This window comes from Ostrinia furnacalis, unplaced genomic scaffold, assembly GCF_004193835.3.
Source record: "Ostrinia furnacalis isolate ACB-3 unplaced genomic scaffold, ASM419383v2 OfSCF7367, whole genome shotgun sequence".
Taxonomy (NCBI): domain Eukaryota; kingdom Metazoa; phylum Arthropoda; class Insecta; order Lepidoptera; family Crambidae; genus Ostrinia; species Ostrinia furnacalis.
The window spans coordinates 231,980-254,233 of NW_021137606.1; the positions used below are offsets into that span (position 1 = coordinate 231,980).

General features: G+C 38.7%; 1 protein-coding gene across 4 annotated transcripts in view; it reads left to right on the top strand.

Annotated features, from left to right (window-relative positions):
* The window catches only part of toc (toucan), an 89,752-nt gene extending 67,802 nt beyond the window's left edge, over window positions 1–21,950 (top strand). For 2 of the 4 annotated variants that reach the window (XM_028320368.1, XM_028320370.1), the window contains 7 exons: window positions 16,217–16,404; window positions 16,873–17,005; window positions 17,230–17,360; window positions 17,513–17,791; window positions 18,314–18,613; window positions 19,224–19,465; window positions 19,948–21,950. In XM_028320368.1, coding sequence (XP_028176169.1) covers window positions 16,217–16,404; window positions 16,873–17,005; window positions 17,230–17,360; window positions 17,513–17,791; window positions 18,314–18,613; window positions 19,224–19,465; window positions 19,948–20,173 — 1,499 coding nt within the window. In that variant the 3' untranslated portion in view covers window positions 20,174–21,950. Of the gene's footprint in view, window positions 1–16,216; window positions 16,405–16,872; window positions 17,006–17,229; window positions 17,361–17,512; window positions 17,792–18,034; window positions 18,095–18,313; window positions 18,614–19,223; window positions 19,466–19,947 lie in introns of those variants that run through there. The other 2 variants (XM_028320369.1, XM_028320371.1) reach the window with 2 other exon arrangements.
* The last annotated feature ends 304 nt before the right edge of the window (window positions 21,951–22,254 follow it).

Genomic DNA, 22,254 nt, shown 5'->3' on the forward strand with positions numbered 1-22,254 from the left:
GCCTGCGGCGATCGTGTCGCGCCATGATTATATAATTATGTCGTAAATACTTGCTTGCTCTTGATAAACATGGATCTAATGCCGATGACCCAGAAAACACGAGCTTGATCGTAAATTTGACTATGTTTTGTTATTAAACTGTTTGTCTTCCTTGAAAACAGTAAACTGAACCTCTTTGAAACAACTTTTAAGGCAGATATTACCCTACCATAAACTTGGAAGGCTCGAAAAATACCCTACGTTTAAATTCGATATTAGGCTATTAAATAGGAAAAATTGGAAATTTATTTATTTATTTATTAGGGATATCAACAGCTTACAGATTTCAATGTAACATTAAACACTTAGCACTATGGAAAACCAATAACAGATATTCACGTATGAGCTTAGTTTAAATTATATCTGTGTACAAACAAACATTTGTGAAGAGAAGCTGAGAANAAAAAAAAAAAAAAAAGAAATCTGAGAAAAGTCGACCCAAAAAAAAGATAAAAAAATTTAAAGCCTACTGGGTCATACAATTTGAAAAAATCACAAAATTGACGATAACTTCTAAACTATGAAAAATCGTAGAACATACATGGGGGTGAAATCGATAGGTCTAGTCCTCACCTATCACCTGCCTTCGGCTTGACACCTTACAAGAAACACCCTGTATAGCATTTACTCGAACGCCAAATTGATTCACTCTCCATTTATTAATGGTGCATTTTCACCTAGATCTTTTTTAGTAAACTGAAATTATTTGGTAGCTGTTATTTATATGACTTTTGCATCCAAGATTTAATATAAATCTAAAACAGATGCAGAATTTGGCACTATACTAATTCACGTGTACACCTACGCATTGTCAAAGGATAATATTATTATGGACGGACGACGCGACGCACATAAAAGTAGATGACACTGTGGCATCTTACTCGTAATTTAGTTGTATTGTGTACTATTTTGGCAACATAAATGTAATTTAATTTTGTAAAAGATTCTCTTTTTAGAACAACGACGATGTTCCCGAATTCATACCACCCCAAGGCCGTTATGACACAAGTTTAAAGCCATCTTCTGGGCAAGTTCGCTCCATCATAGATCGCATCTGCACCCTACGGGTTAGATTGTGATCATGAGCTATTTAACATAAAAATACGCAAAGTTGGCACTTATAAAGTGTACTTGTATGAGATGAAGAATACAGAGATAAAGTTTGCCGCTGTTTTGCTGCTATTGTAATATTTAATTAATTGAAAGTACGCAAAACATTGGCACAAATCGATAATTCAGTTGAATTCAGTCTATCGATTTGAAATAAAACTTTCCTCAAACACAAATAGCCAGTTAATTAAAGCCCATAAAATATGTTTATTTTGTTAACGTTTGTTAGTAACTTTAGTTAACGAAAGAGTTTCAATAGGAAATGGAAACTCAAAACGTTTATTACGCCCTTAATATACCGGAATCGTGATTTAATGGACAACATTAGCAACTGTTTAAAGCCGTAAAGTAAGAATGATGCCAATAGACGCAATAAATAAACACAGTTAGTTCGTTAAGCCTTGTGACGAAACTTTTGTTAAAAATAAACGATTTACGGTTACCGCTTCTTTCTACCACACTCGCAACGCATTAATCTGCGATAGATAAAAATAATTGTGGGCCTAAAAGCCGAACAACAAACGAAAGTCGAGAGTTTTATTTGCGTAAACATGTTTTGTTCGCAGTTGCAATTGAAAAAACTGCAATAAAATATTCGAGTAGCCGATTTTCATTTAGCCAATGTCACCTTTTTCAAGTTTAAATTGTGACTAGGTACTTTATACCACGTACGTTAATAATATCCAGCGTATGAAAATCATTTAAACTTCAAACGGATAACCTAGAGTTTGGCTAATAAAAATGAGTAAGAACAGACAGGTAAATTTACGTTTGCCCACGTAGCTAATTTAAGCTAACGTAAACTGTCTTTGCCAATTTATTACTCACTATTTTATTTTTAACCCCAATTCTAAGATTACCGGGTCGTCCCACGCCTGTTGCGAAGTTCTTTGCTAAATAGAATCCGTCTATACACATCTATTGGTGAGAGCTACATTCTACGAGTATTTTACGCCTTCAAAAAACCAATCAGCCAGATTGAATATTGTCGTGTTCAATAAAGAATTCCTTTTTTGCATGGAAAAACCTAATTGAGAAAATTCATTATTCTATTTTACGAGAAAATTCATTAGTGCTTGAATAACAAACAGATTTTTTGTCTGTTTATTGCAAATTCGAGAAATTAATTAACACATGATATTTATTACTATTTCAATATTTCCAAAAAAATACACAGAAAGTTATTGACTTCTGAGACTGATACGTCTTTGTACGAATGTTTGTAATGGAAATGAATGGTATACATGAAAGTCGCAGGTGCAAACAGAATTAGCCATTACAAAAACTGATCGGAATTCTAATTCTTGAAGCGGCGTATCAGTGTAGTGCAAGTTGGAAATACATATTGATAACACGCCACATACCTTCGGCCAGTGCTGAATACTAAACAGATACTAGAGGCTACAGTCGTAAATATACGCATCGAATAAACTCCACATTGACGTGAGCCACAACAAAAATATTACAGGCACGTCTAGGAAACTGCCTTTATGATGTCACTGCTCCACCAGTAATTACATAAATCTTGATAAATTACACTTCAATAAAAACAAGGCGAACGTGAAGTGTGTTCCGTCTGTTGAACTCGGTGTTGATTTCATGATGGATGGCTGAAAATGAATGCAATTGTATTAGTGTGCATATTTCAGTTTCGAAAAAAATGCAACAGTTCATTAGAATTGAACGACGATTGAGAAAGTGGTAGCAATTAAATTAATGAAATACGTCGTAAAGCTTTTTGTAGCTATGTTAATTGTCAACATGTAAGTAAAACTGTTGATTACTGTCGGCAAAATAGTAATCTTGCATCACAAAATGAGAGAAAAAGACAATTTAAGTTGGTCTAGATTGCTCTATCTAGCATGGGAACAGCATCAGTAGCGTGATATTAACATACAATAGGTCATTTGCTAGATTAGTTTCTAATTTGCATGCTTATGTTAACTCTCCGTAAAATAAGTAAAAGTTAGTCTAAAAGTAGAAACAGCATCAAGCAATAAATAAGAGTGGCGAACAAGCGGGAAACTTAGGTTGTGTTAATTTACCTATACTTACTAATATTCTAAAAGCAAAATATACTTTGTACGTCCTTTCAAACGCAATACCTTTACATACATAGTTCACGCATAATATCAATAATTGTTTTGACATATTCGGCCTAGAGATAGTGAAGCCGCAGGCAGTAGCTAGTTTTATAGTATATGAAAGTTTTTTAGTTAGTTAAGCTAGTTTAAGAAAGGTTTTTCAGGCAGTGCTAGAAATTGTCGCATACGCACTCGTGTCTCGTCACGCACAGCAATGCGATGTACAAGAGTTTCACACGCACGGTGCTAGGCCGTCTGCAGATTCAATCTGCGAAATTATAATGAACATTCTAAGTGTAAAGAAAGTCAGGTTTTTCAAGCCATGCATATGTATGGCGTAGTCGTAGACGGCCGCAGCCGAGCGCGACTGGCTACAGCGCTGAGCCAGCCAATCTTGATATTGCTTGCAAACACCCGTATTTTATTTAGGGGGTGAATACAGCGGGCGATGGTACCATTAGGTATAATAAAATTATCATAGTAATTGAATTTAGCCCGTAATTTCTTTCTTAAATCACGTTTATATGAATTATTTAAGAGCAAATAATAATAATAATGAGGAATTGTCCAATTCCAAAACTAATAATCAAGTCGCAAACTAAACAAAGCTAAAAGATGGAGACTAGATAAACATAGTCATATTTGTCTAAAACTTTGAGCAGAAATGCTTGATTATACTACTAACATTTACCCTCCCCGAGATTCGAACTTCTGACCTTAGCTGGCGGATCAAGAACTAAACAGACTGGATGCTTTAAGACGACACTGCCTAAGCTCTCTTCATTTCATTTGCCTCCATTTATTTTATTCGTCTACACTTTTTGCAAGCGGTCGCTTGTTATTTGTTTATTTCTGAAACGTGATTGTGAAATGCTCGAGAAAACTTGCTTGCATTTTCAAGAACAATGTCAACGTCTTTTCAAGTTAGTCGCCGGTCATGTTCTTTATCTTCTGCACCCTTAGGTCTGTAATTGTCTGCGTAATGGCTTATGACTTTTGTTTGTCCATACGGAACTAACGGATGCACCGGCCGACGTATTCTGCACACGTCACAAATGGGTTCCGGTACGATTGTTAAGACTATGCGTTAATTGTCGTTCGGTTTTTACGACGCCTTATTAGTAACACGCAATAACGTTTGTACAATTTGAATAACCCAAGGCACTGGCTCCTATCGACTAGAGCTTCTTTAGAGCTCGGGAAAGCGGTACAAGATGCTCCAGATCTTAGATTGAGCATGACGTTGCGGTGATTACCGACCACTGTAATATCTGGGAAAGGCTATTCATTAAATGCACAATTTTTTTTCGAAGGTGTTTCCAATTTAATTGATTGATAATTTATTTAATATGCACTCTACATTTTTTATAAAAAAAATTGGAAAATGTGACCATCATTTTTGTACGTAAACGAGCGTAAGTATCAAGCGAAAGCAATAGGTGCAAACTGTAGATTTATGTTGACGACATCATGATATCATAATTACGTAAGTCGGAAACATATCAGCGATTTTCCGGCATCAGTCCAACAGGCGAAGCTGTCAGCTTCATCTCGCCACTCAACTTTCCACGCGTACGTACATTGAACTGCAATGTAAGGGGAAAAGTTACGCACGACACCTTCTATACACATGTTAGCGAGTTTTCTTTTCAAGTTATATAGCTCTACAGTAATCTCATTAAAATTTATAGACACGTTAATTATTCACAGCAACGACTGATCGCGGCCACGCTACAACTTTTCAGTACATAGTTTTGATGTGATTATTTGTGAAATATGATTATTGTTACGTTTTAGTTACTTCGAGAATTTGAATTGTTTGTAAATGTGCTATACTTAAGCGTCCTTTTAACGGCGATCTGTTTTCTGCTTCTCGTTTGTAGTCAATGAAGAAGATCGCTTGTTACCGCAAAGCGAAACGTCAGTCCGACATATAGCGTGACTCGGAACGCACGTTCCGACCGTCCCTTGCTACGTGTGAGTACGTTTGTGCGGTGTACGTTGGCCCAATATTTGCACTGTGCGATGGGTGTTGGTACTGGTGAAGTGATGGTCGAGTGTGGTGGATTAACCTTACGGCGCATTATGAGCTAGTGTGTGCTACGAACTTCGCAAATGTTTGTGGACGGAAGAGGTTGGTCTTTGGTTAACGTTTAATAAGAGTTAAGTCAACTACAAGCATGTGTACTCTATTCTGAGTAATGAACTTCTCTTGTATGACTTAAGTGTTATTGTTAAATTGTAAGAGAAATGAACTCATGTTTCATACCTGAGTTAAACGTAGGTATACCTATTGTCAAGATCTTCTTAACATATCACTAGGTATGCGCATAAACTTAAGTTGTTTTGTTAAACCAATACACAATAATAGTAATTAACTAGGGTCAGGGGCATACTATAGGATATATTAATGGTGGTTTAAACTAAAATCATAGGTAGGTATCTTACTATTAAAAAATATGAGTATATAAAGTTAACATTGGACGTTCATAAAGACATGACAGTTTCATTCATATTGATGAATAAAAAAAAATTCAGTTGAAATTCGGACAGTCAAAAAATTGATAGAGCTCTTTGCTCTGATATAGGTAGGACTGCAAAGGAACAAAAAACAAATCATTCCCTTCACAAGTGCTGAGTAATTGTACTGGGAAGGTCATTATAGGGCTTAGCCCTTAGCGAACTTGAAAGTTTCCGCATGACCTTGTCCCCGCCAAGGCCGCCGGTTTCCTTGCTTTTTGCCGCAGCGGACAATCTGTAATGCTTTACCAGGTACCATTGTTTCACCAGTTCGAGCGCGACTAATAAGTTTCCTTTGCTTGTTTAACACTTTACGGATGTTGTACTAAGTTACATCTCGGTTTTAACAGCACAGTAAAGTGTCGGCAACATGTATTACTCGTAGTTCTTTAACATGATAAATTATTTAGTTTTGACTGTGCAATGCGGCTCAAATTTATTGACTTTTTTCATGAAAATAAAATGATGATCTCAGAGTAATGCTTGATCACATAATATACAAATCGCAACATTATTATCTGATGGATTGGATGTTTAGCAACGAGAATATGGTTATTTTAAGACTTTCAAGTTCATCGCGTAATTTCATTACTAATGACTGATTAAAATAAAATTATGTACCTATTTTATGTATGTCATATACATAAAATAGGTACATAATTAGCTCTATCATTAATTAATCCTGACGCGAGCACGAGTGCGTCATAATTCTTATTGTATTCTAGGACTAACTTAATAATCTGGTCAGTGACCGCTGTTATTCAGCTATCGCATGTTAAATCCAAGGCAACTTGAACATGGCTCGTAGAAACCCCCGTCTACAACCTTGAGGGTCGAAACGAATCGATTTCTTCTGCATTCGTGTTAGTTGCAAAATTTTCTAAACTAAAAGTAGCTGGCCTCACCTTTGCGAGCTGCCTATACAATAAAAACAGTTTGGCCGGCTGTATTTTTACATTAACATTGGAGACATGCCAAGACCATACACAATACCTGTATAATCGTCACAGGTTGCAAGGTCGTTGTGTGCTGCCACTTCATTAGTCGTGTAATGAAGTACCGATGGGGGATTGTATGATGATTCTTCGACGTAGAATATTCTTAAGTCATCACTGGAAAACGACAGTTTTCGACGGAAGATTTAAGAAAAAATTAAATAAAAATACATTTTTACTACTTACCAAAGTTTTCTTGCTACATATTACCTCGGGCCATATTTTTGGAACATTCAAACTCCAGTATACTTACAAAATTAGGTAGATAGGTACATTCATTTATGATTTAAAATTCAAATGATTCAAGAATAATGTTATTTTAGACAAGATGTTATTTTCAAGAAAATGCACTGCTTTTTCTTGCATAATATCAGAGCTGTTATCTCTTTAGTAATTTAAATTTTTAATAATTCTTAACCATTGCATGCAATGAGCAAAAGACACGTTTAACAAGTAAACGATTATACGACGAGTTCTCACGTCAAATGGTGTTATAATTTGTAAAATATTTTTTATTGTTCAACGTTATGTTTGTAATAGAAACAATACTATATCATAGTTCTGTAATTATGACACTTGGCTTAAAATTGACCTAATTATTTCTTTGTCTGCATGCGGAGTGAAGATACGATTGTCTCAGTTGCCACGTGAATCCATTGTGCATTATTTCAGCAATTCATTGTTGCCTCCGCGGATATTGCGAAATTCGTGCAACACTGCTATTGTGTTTATGAAAGCATTTATCGATAAGCCCTAAAATAATTAATGTTGCTATTGTCAGCGTACGTGTTAATGTTTTTTCATACAGAGACTATAACTTTTACTATTAAGCCTTTGACTTCCATGGTAAAATTTTAAGACAAGGCAACAAAGATCAAACTAATGCTGCAAGTAGGTACCACATTGCCAATGTTTTTCGGAGGGTTAACTTTGTAATTAGACTAAGCTTTATTATAAATTTAATTCCGTACTTTTATACATTTCCTTTTATGCGTTGCGTGTGCGGTCATAAGAAGTCTTGGTCATGCCGACTGAAGACTGTACTGGGTGATTAAATTATTTTATTAGACATTTTGTCATCACGTTTTTATGACGTAGACGTCGTTATGCTCATAAAAGATGCACTTACTTTACATTGCAGCGGGTAATGATGTCTTTACCAAGTACTACGGAGAGAGTGCATAAGATGTAAATAAACAAAACCTTCGTAAAGGAAAAGGGTCTCAATATAAATAAGTGAGCTAGTGCTACTGAGAAAAGCAGCATAAGTAATTTACTTTAGCGTTTTTGCATATCTAAACTTACATAAAAGTAGATACCTAGTATTTTAAACGAAACAGTTTTAAATACAAACACATACAATATTTATTACAATATTGCCAGTCACTTTAAAACAATGAATAATGTATTGTCTCCTGTTAAAAATAAGGTGGCAATTGTTTTGAATGGCTAGTCATTGAATATAGTCATTGATTGATGCAGCTCTACATTATGCTATACTCGATTACTTCCAGATTTCCTGACAGACAGCACACGCAGTTTGTATCATTGTTATTTCACATGCGACTACAAAATAGTTCGAACTCCATTTCCTACCATTATTGAGTGGCACTTCGAATAACAATATAGTAATGGAATTAAGTGCCTAATACAAAATTCAAGAACACACAACAAAGTTCATTGAACAAAATACGTACTACATCCAGTTGCGTGACTAAATAAAAATAAGGAAGTCACTGGCTGGCATCCTTTCCATGCTGACTTCTTTGTGCTTGTTCTTTGGAGACGACCAAATGTGCGGACGCGATAACTTTACGGTGAATCGTTAAAATATGACGACGGATTTACGCGAAAAACAAAGAAAATTTAAAACATTACGTTTGCTGAATGCTACATTAGTAATAAATATTTTTTGTACAAAGTTCACTGACTTATATTTTGAAAAAGGGGTGGTTTTAAGAGACGTACGAAACTACCATAAATCACAACTAAAAATGTTGTCTTGACTCTACATTATTCAGTAATGCGATGCAATTGTGTGACTATCAACACATCCGAGTATTTACAAGTATTTTAATGAAGTATTGTAATAATAATCAATACAGTTTTCAACACAAAGCGATAGCTACAATTAACTCTATGCACGCAAAGCACTTGACAGAAATAGCAGTGTTTTCTAACGTAGATGGACACTGAGTGTCTATTTCGTCTACTATTTTGATTTGTATAACTAGGATATTTTAACTCTTACTTAAGAAAATATAGTTTTATCAAAGAATGTTATAATATTAATAACATAAATGACGGGAATTATAGTGCGCAGTTACTATTTCACAGGCTCATTAATATGCTGCCGAATGTGACATCCAGCACAACTTTAGATCGCGGTGTTACGAGGTTAAACAAATTCCAATTGTTACTAGTCGCGTGTCGTGCACTGACCGATTTGCTCGGTGAAATCAACTCGTGCGCATTCATTTGTTTTCAATCATTATAAATATGTAATTTTCTAATAATTTTTTCACCAACTTTCGCTGGATCATATTTTATTGACGCAAGCCAGGTAATATGCGTGCGTTCAGTCAAGAACTGTTGTTTTATTAATTGTGATATTTAGTAATATCGGTAATGTTTTAATATCGCGTTATTTCTCAATTCTAAACGGCAAAATACAAAGATACTCGTATTTTAGCATTTAATGTTAACGTTAACCTTTATGAAATGGCGTAAACGGGACATCCTATATAATTAAAATAACTGTCGGTGCTTATGAAAATAGGATGCGTGGTAACTGGAAAATAAATGATTATTTAACTAGCGCACTGTTGTGTGTTTGGCAAGCAAAGAAAAATATTGTTATTAAAAATAACAGCGTGAAATTCCACCAATGCACTGAGTATTGTCACAAAAATATAATTCTTAAATAAATTTCCTTTAAACTGCATTAGGCCGAGTATAAAAAACAAAACGGAATTCTCACTCATGTGAACTATACGCATTGTGATAGACTAGGTAGGTAATTATCAGTCATTATTCATAATAACTTTATTATTATATTTCATGGGAAAATGGTCTGTGGAGAACGTAAAACAAGAAAAAATATGTTATCACTAGCGCGGTTTTGCGAAAGCGTAGAGTTACGGCGGCATTGTCTTAGGGCGGCTCCGTTGACCCGTAGGGCGGGCGTCGCAGCGGCCCCCTGACATACATACAAACACAACTAAATTTAGAACTGTGATTCTCACTAGTACACGCTAGACGCGAACGAATGGATTATAGTATTATTAGCGCTGGGCGAGTTAGAAATAACACTCAGCATAAACTATTGCAAGCGAAATTTGTTGCTGTGTGCAACGACCTCAAACTGTCCACTTCGAACAGCTATTATTGTCTAGGATTACTTTGTAGTAAAACGTTACTTTATGTGCGTTTGTTTAGGGCGATACTCGGACTCGGACATGTGGTTGTTGACGCAATGCCTAATGCTGTTAGTCAATACTGTAGCCGACCTACAACTGAAGTAATAAAAGGATCTTCTATGTTGTTATTATGAAGTACCTAATTACTAAACCACGTAATCGATTACTTTGTAAAGTTTTCATACAATATTTGTAAAAAAATATCGCATAGAGTAGAGACTACTGCGGCTTTCTCCATAAACCTGTGGTTTATAGGTGTCAAGAATGATTTATACATAAACGGCAATACGAGTAATACTAACAAGTGTATAACACTAACAAGTAGAAATATAACGCTGCACATACATAATAATTATCATATTCTTGTTAATAATTGCATACAAACGGTATACCAGGTGGTAATTACAGCTCTTAAGTACACACGATCGTAACCTATTGGCATAAATATAGAGAAAGATGCAAAGAGCGTGAAGAAAATGGTCGACCTATGTTTAAATCATGTAGGCATTACAATTACAGTAAATCCTTTATAATTGAGTTATATTGAAAATGATATTTGTTCTAATAAAAGTACATTACATAACAGATATTGTGTAAAGTGATTTATTATCACGATTGCGGGAAAACATGAACAGATTATAAATATTCTACAAAGCTTTAGAAATAGAATTATTTTGGCTATTTTCCGAAGTAAACGAGGCGATTTCAGAATTTTCCCAGAACAGGAAGCGGCGTGTGTCAATACTTGAGCCAAATAATGCAACATATAAATATTTCCAATCGGGCGACTGAGACCGCTTTGATGGGCCGAGGCGGGTTGGGAAATATCTGGGCCATAAAAATATTTTCCACTTAAGCGTTAATATATTACTTTACATTGCTATTGATTTGTAATAATTCCACAGTTTAAGGTTTTTAGGCACGGATGGGATAGGTACCTACTCCTGTCTAGGTTATTTACTGACTTTCAAAATACGATAGATTATAAGCGCTCCTAAATCACTGTGGACAAGAAAGTATTTTACGGAGCTCAACGATGTTGAAATTACTAATTTCACCGATAAATATTATCAAAATTTGCGATTACCTAAATACCTAATAAGTAATTAGAAAATCAGGCTATCAAATCATAATTAGCATAGTCGTGATATTAGCCGAGTTTTAATTAAAACTATTTTATCCAGTAACATGTATTTCGACACAATGATATCGTTATTGTTATGTTGATAATGCAATAAGTGTATAATGCACCAGTCGGCATGCATACTGCGGACAACATTCATTCACTGGCATATTAGAGTCGTTCATACAAACTACCACACGAAAGCTAGCGTGATGCGATGCAGAGGTCGACGACCTGTCTGTATGAGGTCTTGTACGCTAATAATCGTAAAACTGTATTTTTATAAATCATTACAATAACATACACCACATAATAAGCAATTTGCGGCTTCTGTAATCAACTAATAATGACTCTACATACGAAAAACGTTCGTATAGTATTCATGCTGAATGTAAAAAAACAATTGCATCAACTAAGACAAAATTAGGAAACGAGCGGTACGTTTCACCTTCAATATTGCCAATGAACTCGTGAATTGGGCTCTGATTAATATCGTCTTACCGTGCCCGTAGCAGAGTGACCTTTAATAGTACGGATACAGCAATTAGAATACAAGTGCCGGTTTTAACAATAACATCAATTTGCAGTCAATTTATGTAGGAGCTGTAACTTGGAGTACGTTTTGAATACGAATATTTTAGGGCTGGATTTAAGACACGTGTAGAACAAAAGCGGAACTGCAAATGTGCTTAATCTACTCAGTTAAGTCACCTAATAAAATGCGGTGGAGCATTCAATTTCACGCCACGGACTGGTCCCGTTACCCGGCTCTCCTCGTGGAATACTGATACAAAGGCGATGATGGCGATCATAGTAAAGACTGCCTTTGTGCCGATGTCATTTCTACACTTACTGTATATGTGATTGGTATACATCACGATCATGAACGAGAGAAGCCTGGTTCTAAATGATGTATGTTACTGGGTTAAGAGTTCAGTTAGTGTTCAAGTGATCCGGATATTTATAACGATATCGATATATCGACTCTATCTGTTTCTCATTATACATGGATATTTTGAAACAAACTAGATTCAAACTGAACAATTAATTGATTCCAGCTTGATACGTAAATTGAATTTAAATGTTAAGAAGACCAATAATAGTCTTGAACCTATTCGTGAGTGGAGATTCATTCTTACATACTGTGTGGTTTCATAGAACAGACCTAAGAAAAGTGGGTAGAGTCAGATAACAATACACGGAGAAAGACTTGCCAAAGAGCGGTAAATTCTAATAAGTTTATCAAACAGTGCATAAAGATTGATATGCTCAGTTAACTAATAAACGTAGTGAATCTTAAAAAGCATAATAGAGCAGTTTATAAAAACAATATCAATCATATACAAATTTGAAACTGACAGCAATAATGAGTTAACACACTATACCCCGCGACGTAGGCGCATCGTTGTTTGGTACTTCTATAGTTCTTCTGTAGGGCTGTCAGATTTTTTTTTAAATCTTCATCCAATCGCTCTTAAAGTACTTTTTGAGCTACTATTGCCGAATAATTAATGATTTTTTTTGCCACTTTATAAGTAGCTCAAATAGACGATATAGCTGGGCTTCGGCTTCTAAGAACTTTTATTTCTGTCCAAACCCCAGTTACGTCTATGACATCATTGATAGTGATTTAGTTGAGCTCCTGCCAGCCCTAGCGCTATGTTAATTTGACGTTTCAACAACGCTCCCAATTGGTGCCCACGCGCCGCCGCTTGCCTGACCCTCCGCAACCGGCCATTCACAAAATTACTATTGAGACATCATCCGCAATAATTACACGCATCTTATGAACACTTACGTGACTTCTCACTTGAGAGCTCATAGAACTGTGAACTGGGCTACTTGAAGTATATTATAGTATGCGTCCCGGACTCCCGAGTAATGGTTTAAGTGTCTTAACATAAAAATTACAGCAGTCGACGTCCTATGGCTGAATGATGATGATGTACTTTTAATTTAAGAGATTGGCAATAATCTGTCATTGTGAAACAGAAACCTACGCGAATAGAGCCGCGGGAAATGAGTAGTTCAGTAATAAATTTAATTTAAATGCTTTCAGTGGTCGGCAGATTAAATTTCTAATGCTTTATCATCAGCGGAAGTGGGCGCTGCTCGTTGGTCTAATGATGCGGAAAGAGATCTATCAATGGGCCGCGTGGGAAACACTGCTTTTATATTTTATGCAATTATTTCAATATTATTTTAACGCCTTTCAACTTCTGCATAACGGCATAAAAACANCAAAAACATCTGCTTATAACGTCTTAATAATCAATATTGTCTTGATAAAAAGAATTATTACAGTGGATCATAGAACCTTCTCCATTTTGGAAGTAGCGTCGCGTGAAAATGGCATGCACAACGTGAATGAAATACCAAACGATTTCACTTTGGGACCAAAGGGTCTGCCAGTCTGTTGACGAAATCTAGAAAGTTTGACATAACAGTCATTCACGTGTGTGAACCACTGTGAACCACTAGGTTTGTTTGTTTAAGTCGTTGGGTAAGAACTGTGGGAATCTATCACTTTGCAAGAATCAGGATTACTTCGCTTCTCACGATTCATGTCTGCTTTCGCAGGGTAGTAAAGATGTTGATAGCCTGAGTTTCTGAAATAATAGTGGTAGTTTAAATTATTTACCTCCAATATAACATCAGTTTTGAATGTAGATAAATCTTATCCTTCAGATACTATACACACATTATATCCCTTCACATGACCATAAGTTACGGATCATATCCGATTCAAATATCTAGTCTACGTATATTATGCATAAAATGGATGTGTTCTCCAGATAATGCGAAATAAAGACAATCTTATCTCTATGGCTTCCTGTTCTGGGCGGGTACATCTGTTTAGCCATTGTCTTTCTAGTCTAGGATATGAACAATCGTGTCGTTCCGAAAGAAATAATAAGAACGCGGAATGGATTGTGTTTTTCATAGGTAGATAAAACAATATTCGAGAACATAATAGATATAGACATACTAGTAAATTCACAGCCTTCGCAGCAACGATTATTTCATCTCCTTCTTACTTGTAATATATTGCAATAGGTAGGTATAATTTTTTGTGGATCTCTGCTCTACGTAGATTTTTACAGCAACAAAAGTGATGACACTAGTGCACGATCCAATAAAAAATACAACAACAAAAACACTTTACAGTTGTGGCTATTGCTTGCTCCGTTATTTGTAACACCTAGTCCAGTGGTTAGAGAGTTTAGTCACGCGACTTGGATCTCCTGGGCCAATTCCCAGATCTTCTACATTGGTAGTAGTAACACTCTTGTACTAATAGAGATGCCTCTAGGCCACTCTAGTGGCTGAGTATCGTTATCTCGCGTCGTATCTATCTATTGTTTACTTGTGGATTCTATTACTCTGGCTGTAACACTCGTGCTATGTTTCCTATAGAGTCGCCTCGAGTGGCGAGTATCGTTATATCTTAGATACTATACTTATGTTATTTGTGCTCACTCTTCTACACTGGTAAAGCCTGGTCCGTGAGCACGTAGAATTTGTAGACGCACGACTGTGCGACTGGCGCCCGCAGTGAGTGTGCGAGCGCGACAGCAATATAATTACGCGCGAGCGATAAGGATGGGTAGCTTGGGGTCATTGGACAAAATTCTACGTGCTCACGGACCAGGCTTTAGTAGCACTTGTATTTCTCATAGAGCCGCTGCTAGGTTGGCGTTGCTACTGGCCGAGTAATGCTACATCGTACGTACTAACGTATCCTTAGAGAAGGCTCTACACTAGTTGTAATACTTATGTGTATATTTTACTTGTGTGCATCTACACTATTTGTAACACTCATGTTTTGTCCNATAGACATATGTACTAGTGAAATAGGTTTTATAATTTTTTTTGTCACCTGTCATCCGCTTTGCAATGGAGGGAAGTCGAACCTTAATTTCGAACTCCTCCTATGTTCTTCTGATTAATTTCGTTGCGGGTCCAATGACAGTTAAACTTTCCCCCGGGACAAACTTGACCTTCATTGGTTGGGTTTTTGTGGCGGTCAAGCTATAGATCCTGGCTACACAGGAGTTGCAGTGGTGGGAACGAGAGGTGGAAATAGTCCCGTATACTAGTGAATTCATAACCTTCGCAGAAACGGTTGTTTCATCCCCTTCTTACTTGTAATATATTGCAATAAGGCCCAAGTTTTTGTGACATCTGTGCTCTACGTAGATTTCCACAGTAACAAAGTGATGACACTAGTGCACGATCCAATAAAAAATACAACAACAAAAACACTTTACAGTTGTGGCTATTGCTTGCTCCGTTATTTGTAACACCTAGTCCGGTGGTTAGAGAGTTTACTCACGAGACCTGGATCGGGTTAATTCCCAGATCTTCTACACTGGTAGAAACACTCTTGTTTTAATACGAGATGCCTCTAAGCCTCTCTAGTAGCTGAGTAACGTTATCTCGTGTCATATCTACCTATTGTTTACTTGTGGATTTTATTAGTTACTTGGCTGTTGTAACACTCGTATGTTTCCCATAATAGAGTCGCCTCGAGTGGCGAGTGTCATTAAATCTTAGGTACTATACCTCTGTTATTTGTGCTCTCTCTTCTACACTGGTAGTAGCACTTGTATTTCTCATAGAGCCGCTTCTAGGCTGCCAGTGGCTGAGTAACGCTACATTGTATCTAATTACTTATGTAATCTTCTCTACACCAGTTGTAACACTCATTTGTTTCCACAGAGGCACATAGCTTGGCGTGCATCTACACTAGTTGTAAGACTAATGTTTTATCCATAGAGCCACATAGTGTGGCGAGTATTGTTTAGTTATGTGCATCTACACTAGTTGTAACACTCATGTTTGTCCTTAGAGCCACATAGTGTGACGAGTATTGTTTAGTTATGTGCATCTACACTAGTTGTAACACTCATATTTTGTCCACAGAGCCGCCTCGAGTGGCGACAGCGGTCGGGCCGCGCGGCAAGCGCGTGCAGACGCCGCAGCCGGCGCGCACGCCGAGCGCGCCCGCGTGCCCGCCGCCCGCGCCGCCGCGCGAGCAAGCCGCCGCGCTCGCGCACGCCGCCAAAGGCGTAGAGGCGCTGGGCGTGCTGGTGCAGTACTTGGTGTTTCGCGTGAGTATTTATTTGTGATTTTATGACCGCATGTTTAAAGCATCCTAGCTAAACAGTTTATGTTCGTCAGGAGGGGGCACCAACGTGTAATATAGCAAAAGTAGTTCAAAATCTAATCTTGCTTGCTCCGATAAAGAAGCAGTATGTCCAATATACAAGGCAGCCCACGGAAAAATACCTAGTCTCATATAACTTTATCAAGTACCACTTCTGCTAAGATGAAATTGACAAATAAAACCACGGAGCCATCAAAATTGCAGTTAGTGGTTTTGGATAGGTACATAACAATTTTGGCAATAATACAAACGATTATGTACTAGGTCAATATTTCGTGGTAGAAAAAAAAAGAAGGGTGAAACAGTGACATCAATTCGCAATCGCGGTATTTGGGTTTGAGAAAGAATACTAGGTAAGTATATTGAATTGTCTATGGTTGTGGTTTTTCATTTGAATTATTTTGTGTTACAGTTAGACGCGTTAAACGGCGGGTCATGGCGGCTGGAGGCGGAGCGGTGGCGCGGCGTGGCGGCGGCCGAGCGCAGCAGCGCCGAGCGCGCCGACCGGGACCGGCAGCAGCGCGCGCAGAAGGATCTTGATACAAGTGAGCATCCATTATTGTAGACGACCGGCTGTGTTTGAGACTTTATAAAATCGACTGCGTAAAAAAGAGACTCTAATATAGCATTATTTCGAATTGGAATCATAGAGTACGAAAAGATGGTTCCGTCCAAGTTGTCCTCACAAAACAGTGCAATTGAATAATGGATTTAAAAGATATAAAATACAATTTGAAATATCTAGACTTAATCAAAATGTATTTTACAGTTGCAGAATGCTTGAGCAAGATCTCAGAACTGGAGATGGAGGTGTCGTCCAAAGAAGAGGCGAACGCCCGTCTCCAAGCAACACACATCGAAGAGGTGGCATCTCTTGCGAACGATATCAAGGGGCTCAAAGTAAGGAACCATAGATCTAACCGTGTTCAGAATAGTATAAATGTCTAATCTAATGAATACTGATAAAATGTAGTGTATCTTATTGCCTACTGTGTGATCTGATAACATATTAACATTTTATTTATAGAAATGTGTAAATTCATTTGTTTCAGAATACAATAGAGTCCCTAAAACACGAAGTAGCCGAAAGTAGAGCGCGTTTACACGCGCATAGCGAAATAGAGCGCACCCTGCGCGCGCAGCTTGAAGCGGCGCGGGCGGAGCTCGAGCGGTCGCCGCGCGCGCCCGACCCGGCCCCGAGCGAGCGGCGCGACAAGTGCACCACGTGCGACGCCGCCTGCGACCCCGTGCTGTGCGAGGTGGAGGACTGCGAGCTCCGGCTGTCGGCCAATGAGGAGCTGAGCACTGACGCCACGGAGTTGGCGGCTGAGGTTAGTTTCAATGTCGAAATCGAGAGTCAGATTCTAAGGGTGGTTGAACTGAATACATGGGCAGCGCGGGCGAAGTTCGAGCGATCGCTGCGCGCGCCCGACCCGGCCCCGAGCGAGCGGCGCGACAAGTGCACCACGTGCGACGCCGCCTGCGACCCCGTGCTGTGCGAGGTGGAAGACTGCGAGCTCCGGCTGTCGGCCAATGAGGAGCTGAGCACTGACGCCACGGAGTTGGCGGCTGAGGTTAGTTTCGACGTCGAAATCGAGAGTCAGGTAGTTGAACTGTAAACATGAGCAGTGCGGGCGAAGCTTGAGTGCACGCTGCCCGACCCGGGGCTGGAAATGGTAGTTGAAAACAAGGTTGCACTGTTTAATGCTCTGAAATATTTTAAGTTTGCTTTGATTATGCCAGACGATTTCATACATTAGGATTTCAAGAGTCAATTGATATAAGAAAGAAGAAAGAAATGGGCAGATGTCTTTCAAGGAACAGCACAATCAAAATTATTTCGTTACTTCCAGGTGCGATCTCTCAGAGCAGTAATCGAGCTGAAGCAAGCGGAGATGGCGTCCCTACGCGACGCTCGATCCGAGCTGTCAGCCGAGCGCGAGCGGCGAGCGGCCGCCGAACGCGACGCGCTCGCCGCTCGCCACGTGGCCGAGGAACTGCGCGAGCGCGCGGCCGCGAGACAGCGCGACGTGGACCGGCTGCGCGACGACAACCGCCGTCTGCGCGACGCGGCTGCGCGCGACCGCGACCATGCTGCGAGACTGGCAGCTCTCAACGAGGAGTTGAGATACAAGCTTCGCCAGAAGTCTCAGGTTTGTACCTACTGCACTCATGATTTCCTTGCGGAAAAAAAGCTGTTTCTTAAAAATAGGTTGTGAGACTAGCAAAACTCTAATAACGATTCCATTTATCGGATAATCTAACAATTGAGGATCACGTCAAGACGCTGTCTGACCGTGTCGAAAAACATGCTGATAAAAATCAGTCAGCACATTTTGCTCTTTCCGTAACGTTAGCATTATGTTAGTGATTAAATAATGACATTGGACTGGTTTACTTAACTGTGAGTTGGTCCTAGGGACTCAGTTCTAGCTATCCATTTCTGGTCATGTTGTCTCATTCTATTGCAAAGAATCACCATTTGATGAGAGCGAGAGAAAAAACGTAAATGAGTAACTGGCACTGCCCTACGAATTGGCGACATAGCCGTAGGCTGTCCACACTAGTTCTACCCGCTGCCTGATATAAAACACAAGCTTTACTTAGTTTTGGAGCCCGTGTAAAATATTCAAGCACATTTCTTCTTCTTTGCCTGGCCCATTCCCATTTTATTTGGGGTTGGCCCTCCGCATCTTGCGTCTCCAGGCGGCTCGGCCCTGTGTTGGTTCAAGCACATTTATTAATTTCTAGTTTTTATTGCAGGTAGTGTCCTTACTCGCCGGTGGCGGGTACATCGAGCGGCCGCCGCTACGCGCTCGCACGTCGTCCGGCGACTCGGCCCGGTCGGCGTCGCCGCCGCCGGACTCGCCGCCGTCGCCCGCCTCGTCCCCCGCGCCCGACACGCCCCCCCTGCCCGCCGTCAAGGGCGTCGTGGAGAAACACGACTCCGTCAGCTGGGTGCTCGAGATTGAAGAGACGCCCGAGGAGGTGGCTTCAAGGTATATGTATGTCGGATGATACATAGTAGGTTATTTATTTTTTGTTGTAGAAAGTAGGTTGTGGACTTTATAAATAAAATGCTGGAAAGTTACAGAATGGGAAAGTCAAACTACTTAGTTCATTTCATTCGGACTCATTGAAGCAGTATGCTAACCTGAATTTTAAATAGCAATGAGCCTGTGATGTCATTTGTTCACCAACTTAATTAACTATTGATTTTAAAACAATTAAAATCTATCTTTACAGTTAATAGCATAATTATTCCATTTTAAGGGCTAAAATAAAGTGGTTATACGATAACTTTTTCTTGCAATTTCTTGTTCGTTCGTTTCAGCCAAATGACGTCCACTGGACAAAGGCCTGCTTGTAAAGGCAATTGTTTGTAAATGGTGTCAATACTTTTCATTACTGATGGCGATAGCTTTTTAATTTTTGGTTTCAAGCTAAATTCCCATTGGTGCAATACCTAACGCTAGTGTCTCTCCAGGCTGGCCCGGCGGTCTTCGTTCCGCACGGCCGGCGGCGCGTCCCCCAGCGGCGTGAAGCGGCGCGGCGGCGGCTCGCCCGGCAGCGGCTCGCCGGCGCCGGCGTCGCCCGCGCCCAACGCCTCCAAGCTCTTCCGCCCCGGAGACCTCGACTTCCCACCGCCGCCGCCCCCCCTCAAGGAATCCGCCGGCGAGGCCATCTACATATACGATGACCGCCAGTACTGAACGCCTCGGTGATGTGGTTCGTGAACGTGATATACTAGTCTCGTGTAGATCGTCCTCGAAATTCTTTCGCCCCACCGTTTCACCTCTTTGTACGGCGACGGGTTTGTTTGACTGATTCGTGCCTGAGAACGGCTTGCCTTCTCTGCATCTCTGCATACAAAGATCTACTGTCATTCTATTGGTAAAAGTAACAACGATATTAAGCTTATGTGACACTACGTGTAGGTTACTGATACGTTATGTAACGTGATTGAGTTATTTTAATTTTAGAATGGTAATGTGAAGTGGAAGCGGGTCGAGGTTTCGCAGACGATCCACACTCGCGCCGTAGACCCACCGTCTACGCGGAATATCAGCTCGCCCGAGCGACGATGCGGCCCGATTTGATATTCTTGCCGGATAGCTTTTGCATGTTACAGTCATAGTTTTAGATGAAAACGTGGGACCCAACCGGAATGTCTACTTAGTCGTTACGAATATTTATGGTACGAATGATGCGTCGGACCGAGCTCGACCGAGGATTGTCAGCTGTGAAAGATCACGATGCACGTGTTGATATGGACTTACGAATAAAATTATATATGAGCTTCGAAACTCACTGATAAGTTGTAATGCGTGTTTGCTCTTTCTTGACCGATTTAGCTGGAGGTGATATTTTATGCTCCTAAATGATATTACAAAATGATACCTTAGATACCTTGTAGATATTAATATAGCTCATAGGAGTTACTCAATTAGCTTATTCGATATTTTATCGACTACATTTCTGATATCGGTGGATAAAGTAGCTGAAATAAGGTGAGGCAGTAGCTCCGCACTTATATAATATTTAAGTATCTGCTTCTCCCAAAATTCAGGCCTCGAAAATTTGTACTTGAATAAAAATATTAGGCTATGTGTTGAAGGAAAGTGATTAATGTACCTGCTGATTGCGCCAATGAATAAATGTCGCTGTCGTTTTCTTCATGTGCAAGTTTGTTACTAATGTATCGGATTGCATGCCTGTGTTCAGGATGTACCCTTACTGATTTATCCATTTTGTTTTAAGAAACAATTTTGTATTTCAGTTTTTAATTATTTTTTGTTTGGGTACATCATTCTCTCTCTAATCTCTTATTTTATATTGTTTGTCCTGTACTAACATTTTCTTATAATTCTACTTTATTCTTCCTCTTTTTTTCGTACTTTTATTTATTGGTGCAATGTTCCTCGTTTCTGATTGTTTATTAATTAAGAAAAAACATTTGAAAGTGTTATCCTGTTCAGGCTAGCAGGTTGTTGTCTGCATTACTTAGCATAGAGTGATTTAAATGTTTATATTGTTTTGTATCCATTGTAGTATTTATAACTTAATTATTATAGTTTATCATGGTTGTTGGCACTGTATTATTTTTATGTACAAATAACAATTTTAATGAGAAAAATTAACGTAGTCTTAAGTGATACATGTCTGTGCGTTGAAACGTTGCGTCTGCGTTTAGTTTGACGCTGATATTTAGGATTGATGAATGCTTTGCAGTGATGTTAAATTAACATGTTTTTCTGCATAATAATTATTTCTTCAAATTAACTTTTAATTTTAATTTTGTAAAATGGCTTACGCTGTTTAGAGAATCCGTCGTCAATCATCTCAACCAAACCAAAGAGTCGCGTTCGTCTAAACTCTTTGCCATGTTCCTTGTGTTGCTAAGCAAACCATACAATTGCATGCCTTCGTTGAAGTTGTACATTGAGTTTTTTATTTATTTTTAAGCTAAACTATATACATAATACCATTCCAAATTAAGAATTGTAAGCGAAAATATTATAACGTGATTACGAAGAATATTAATATAAAAAATAAAAATAGTATGTTAAAAGTATTATGTGGTTTTATTGGTCAACCCTGTGATATCCTCCCATAGTCAATGCATATAATGTTTTTGATAAAGATATAATTATGATGAGTTCAATTTGACGGTTGTAAGTACATACATAACTAAGTAGGTACCTAAATATTTTTCAGCGATGAAAAAGACCTAAGTATTTCACTTCTATTCATTGCACATCAAAGCTGGGTTATATTGATAATAATTAGTTAA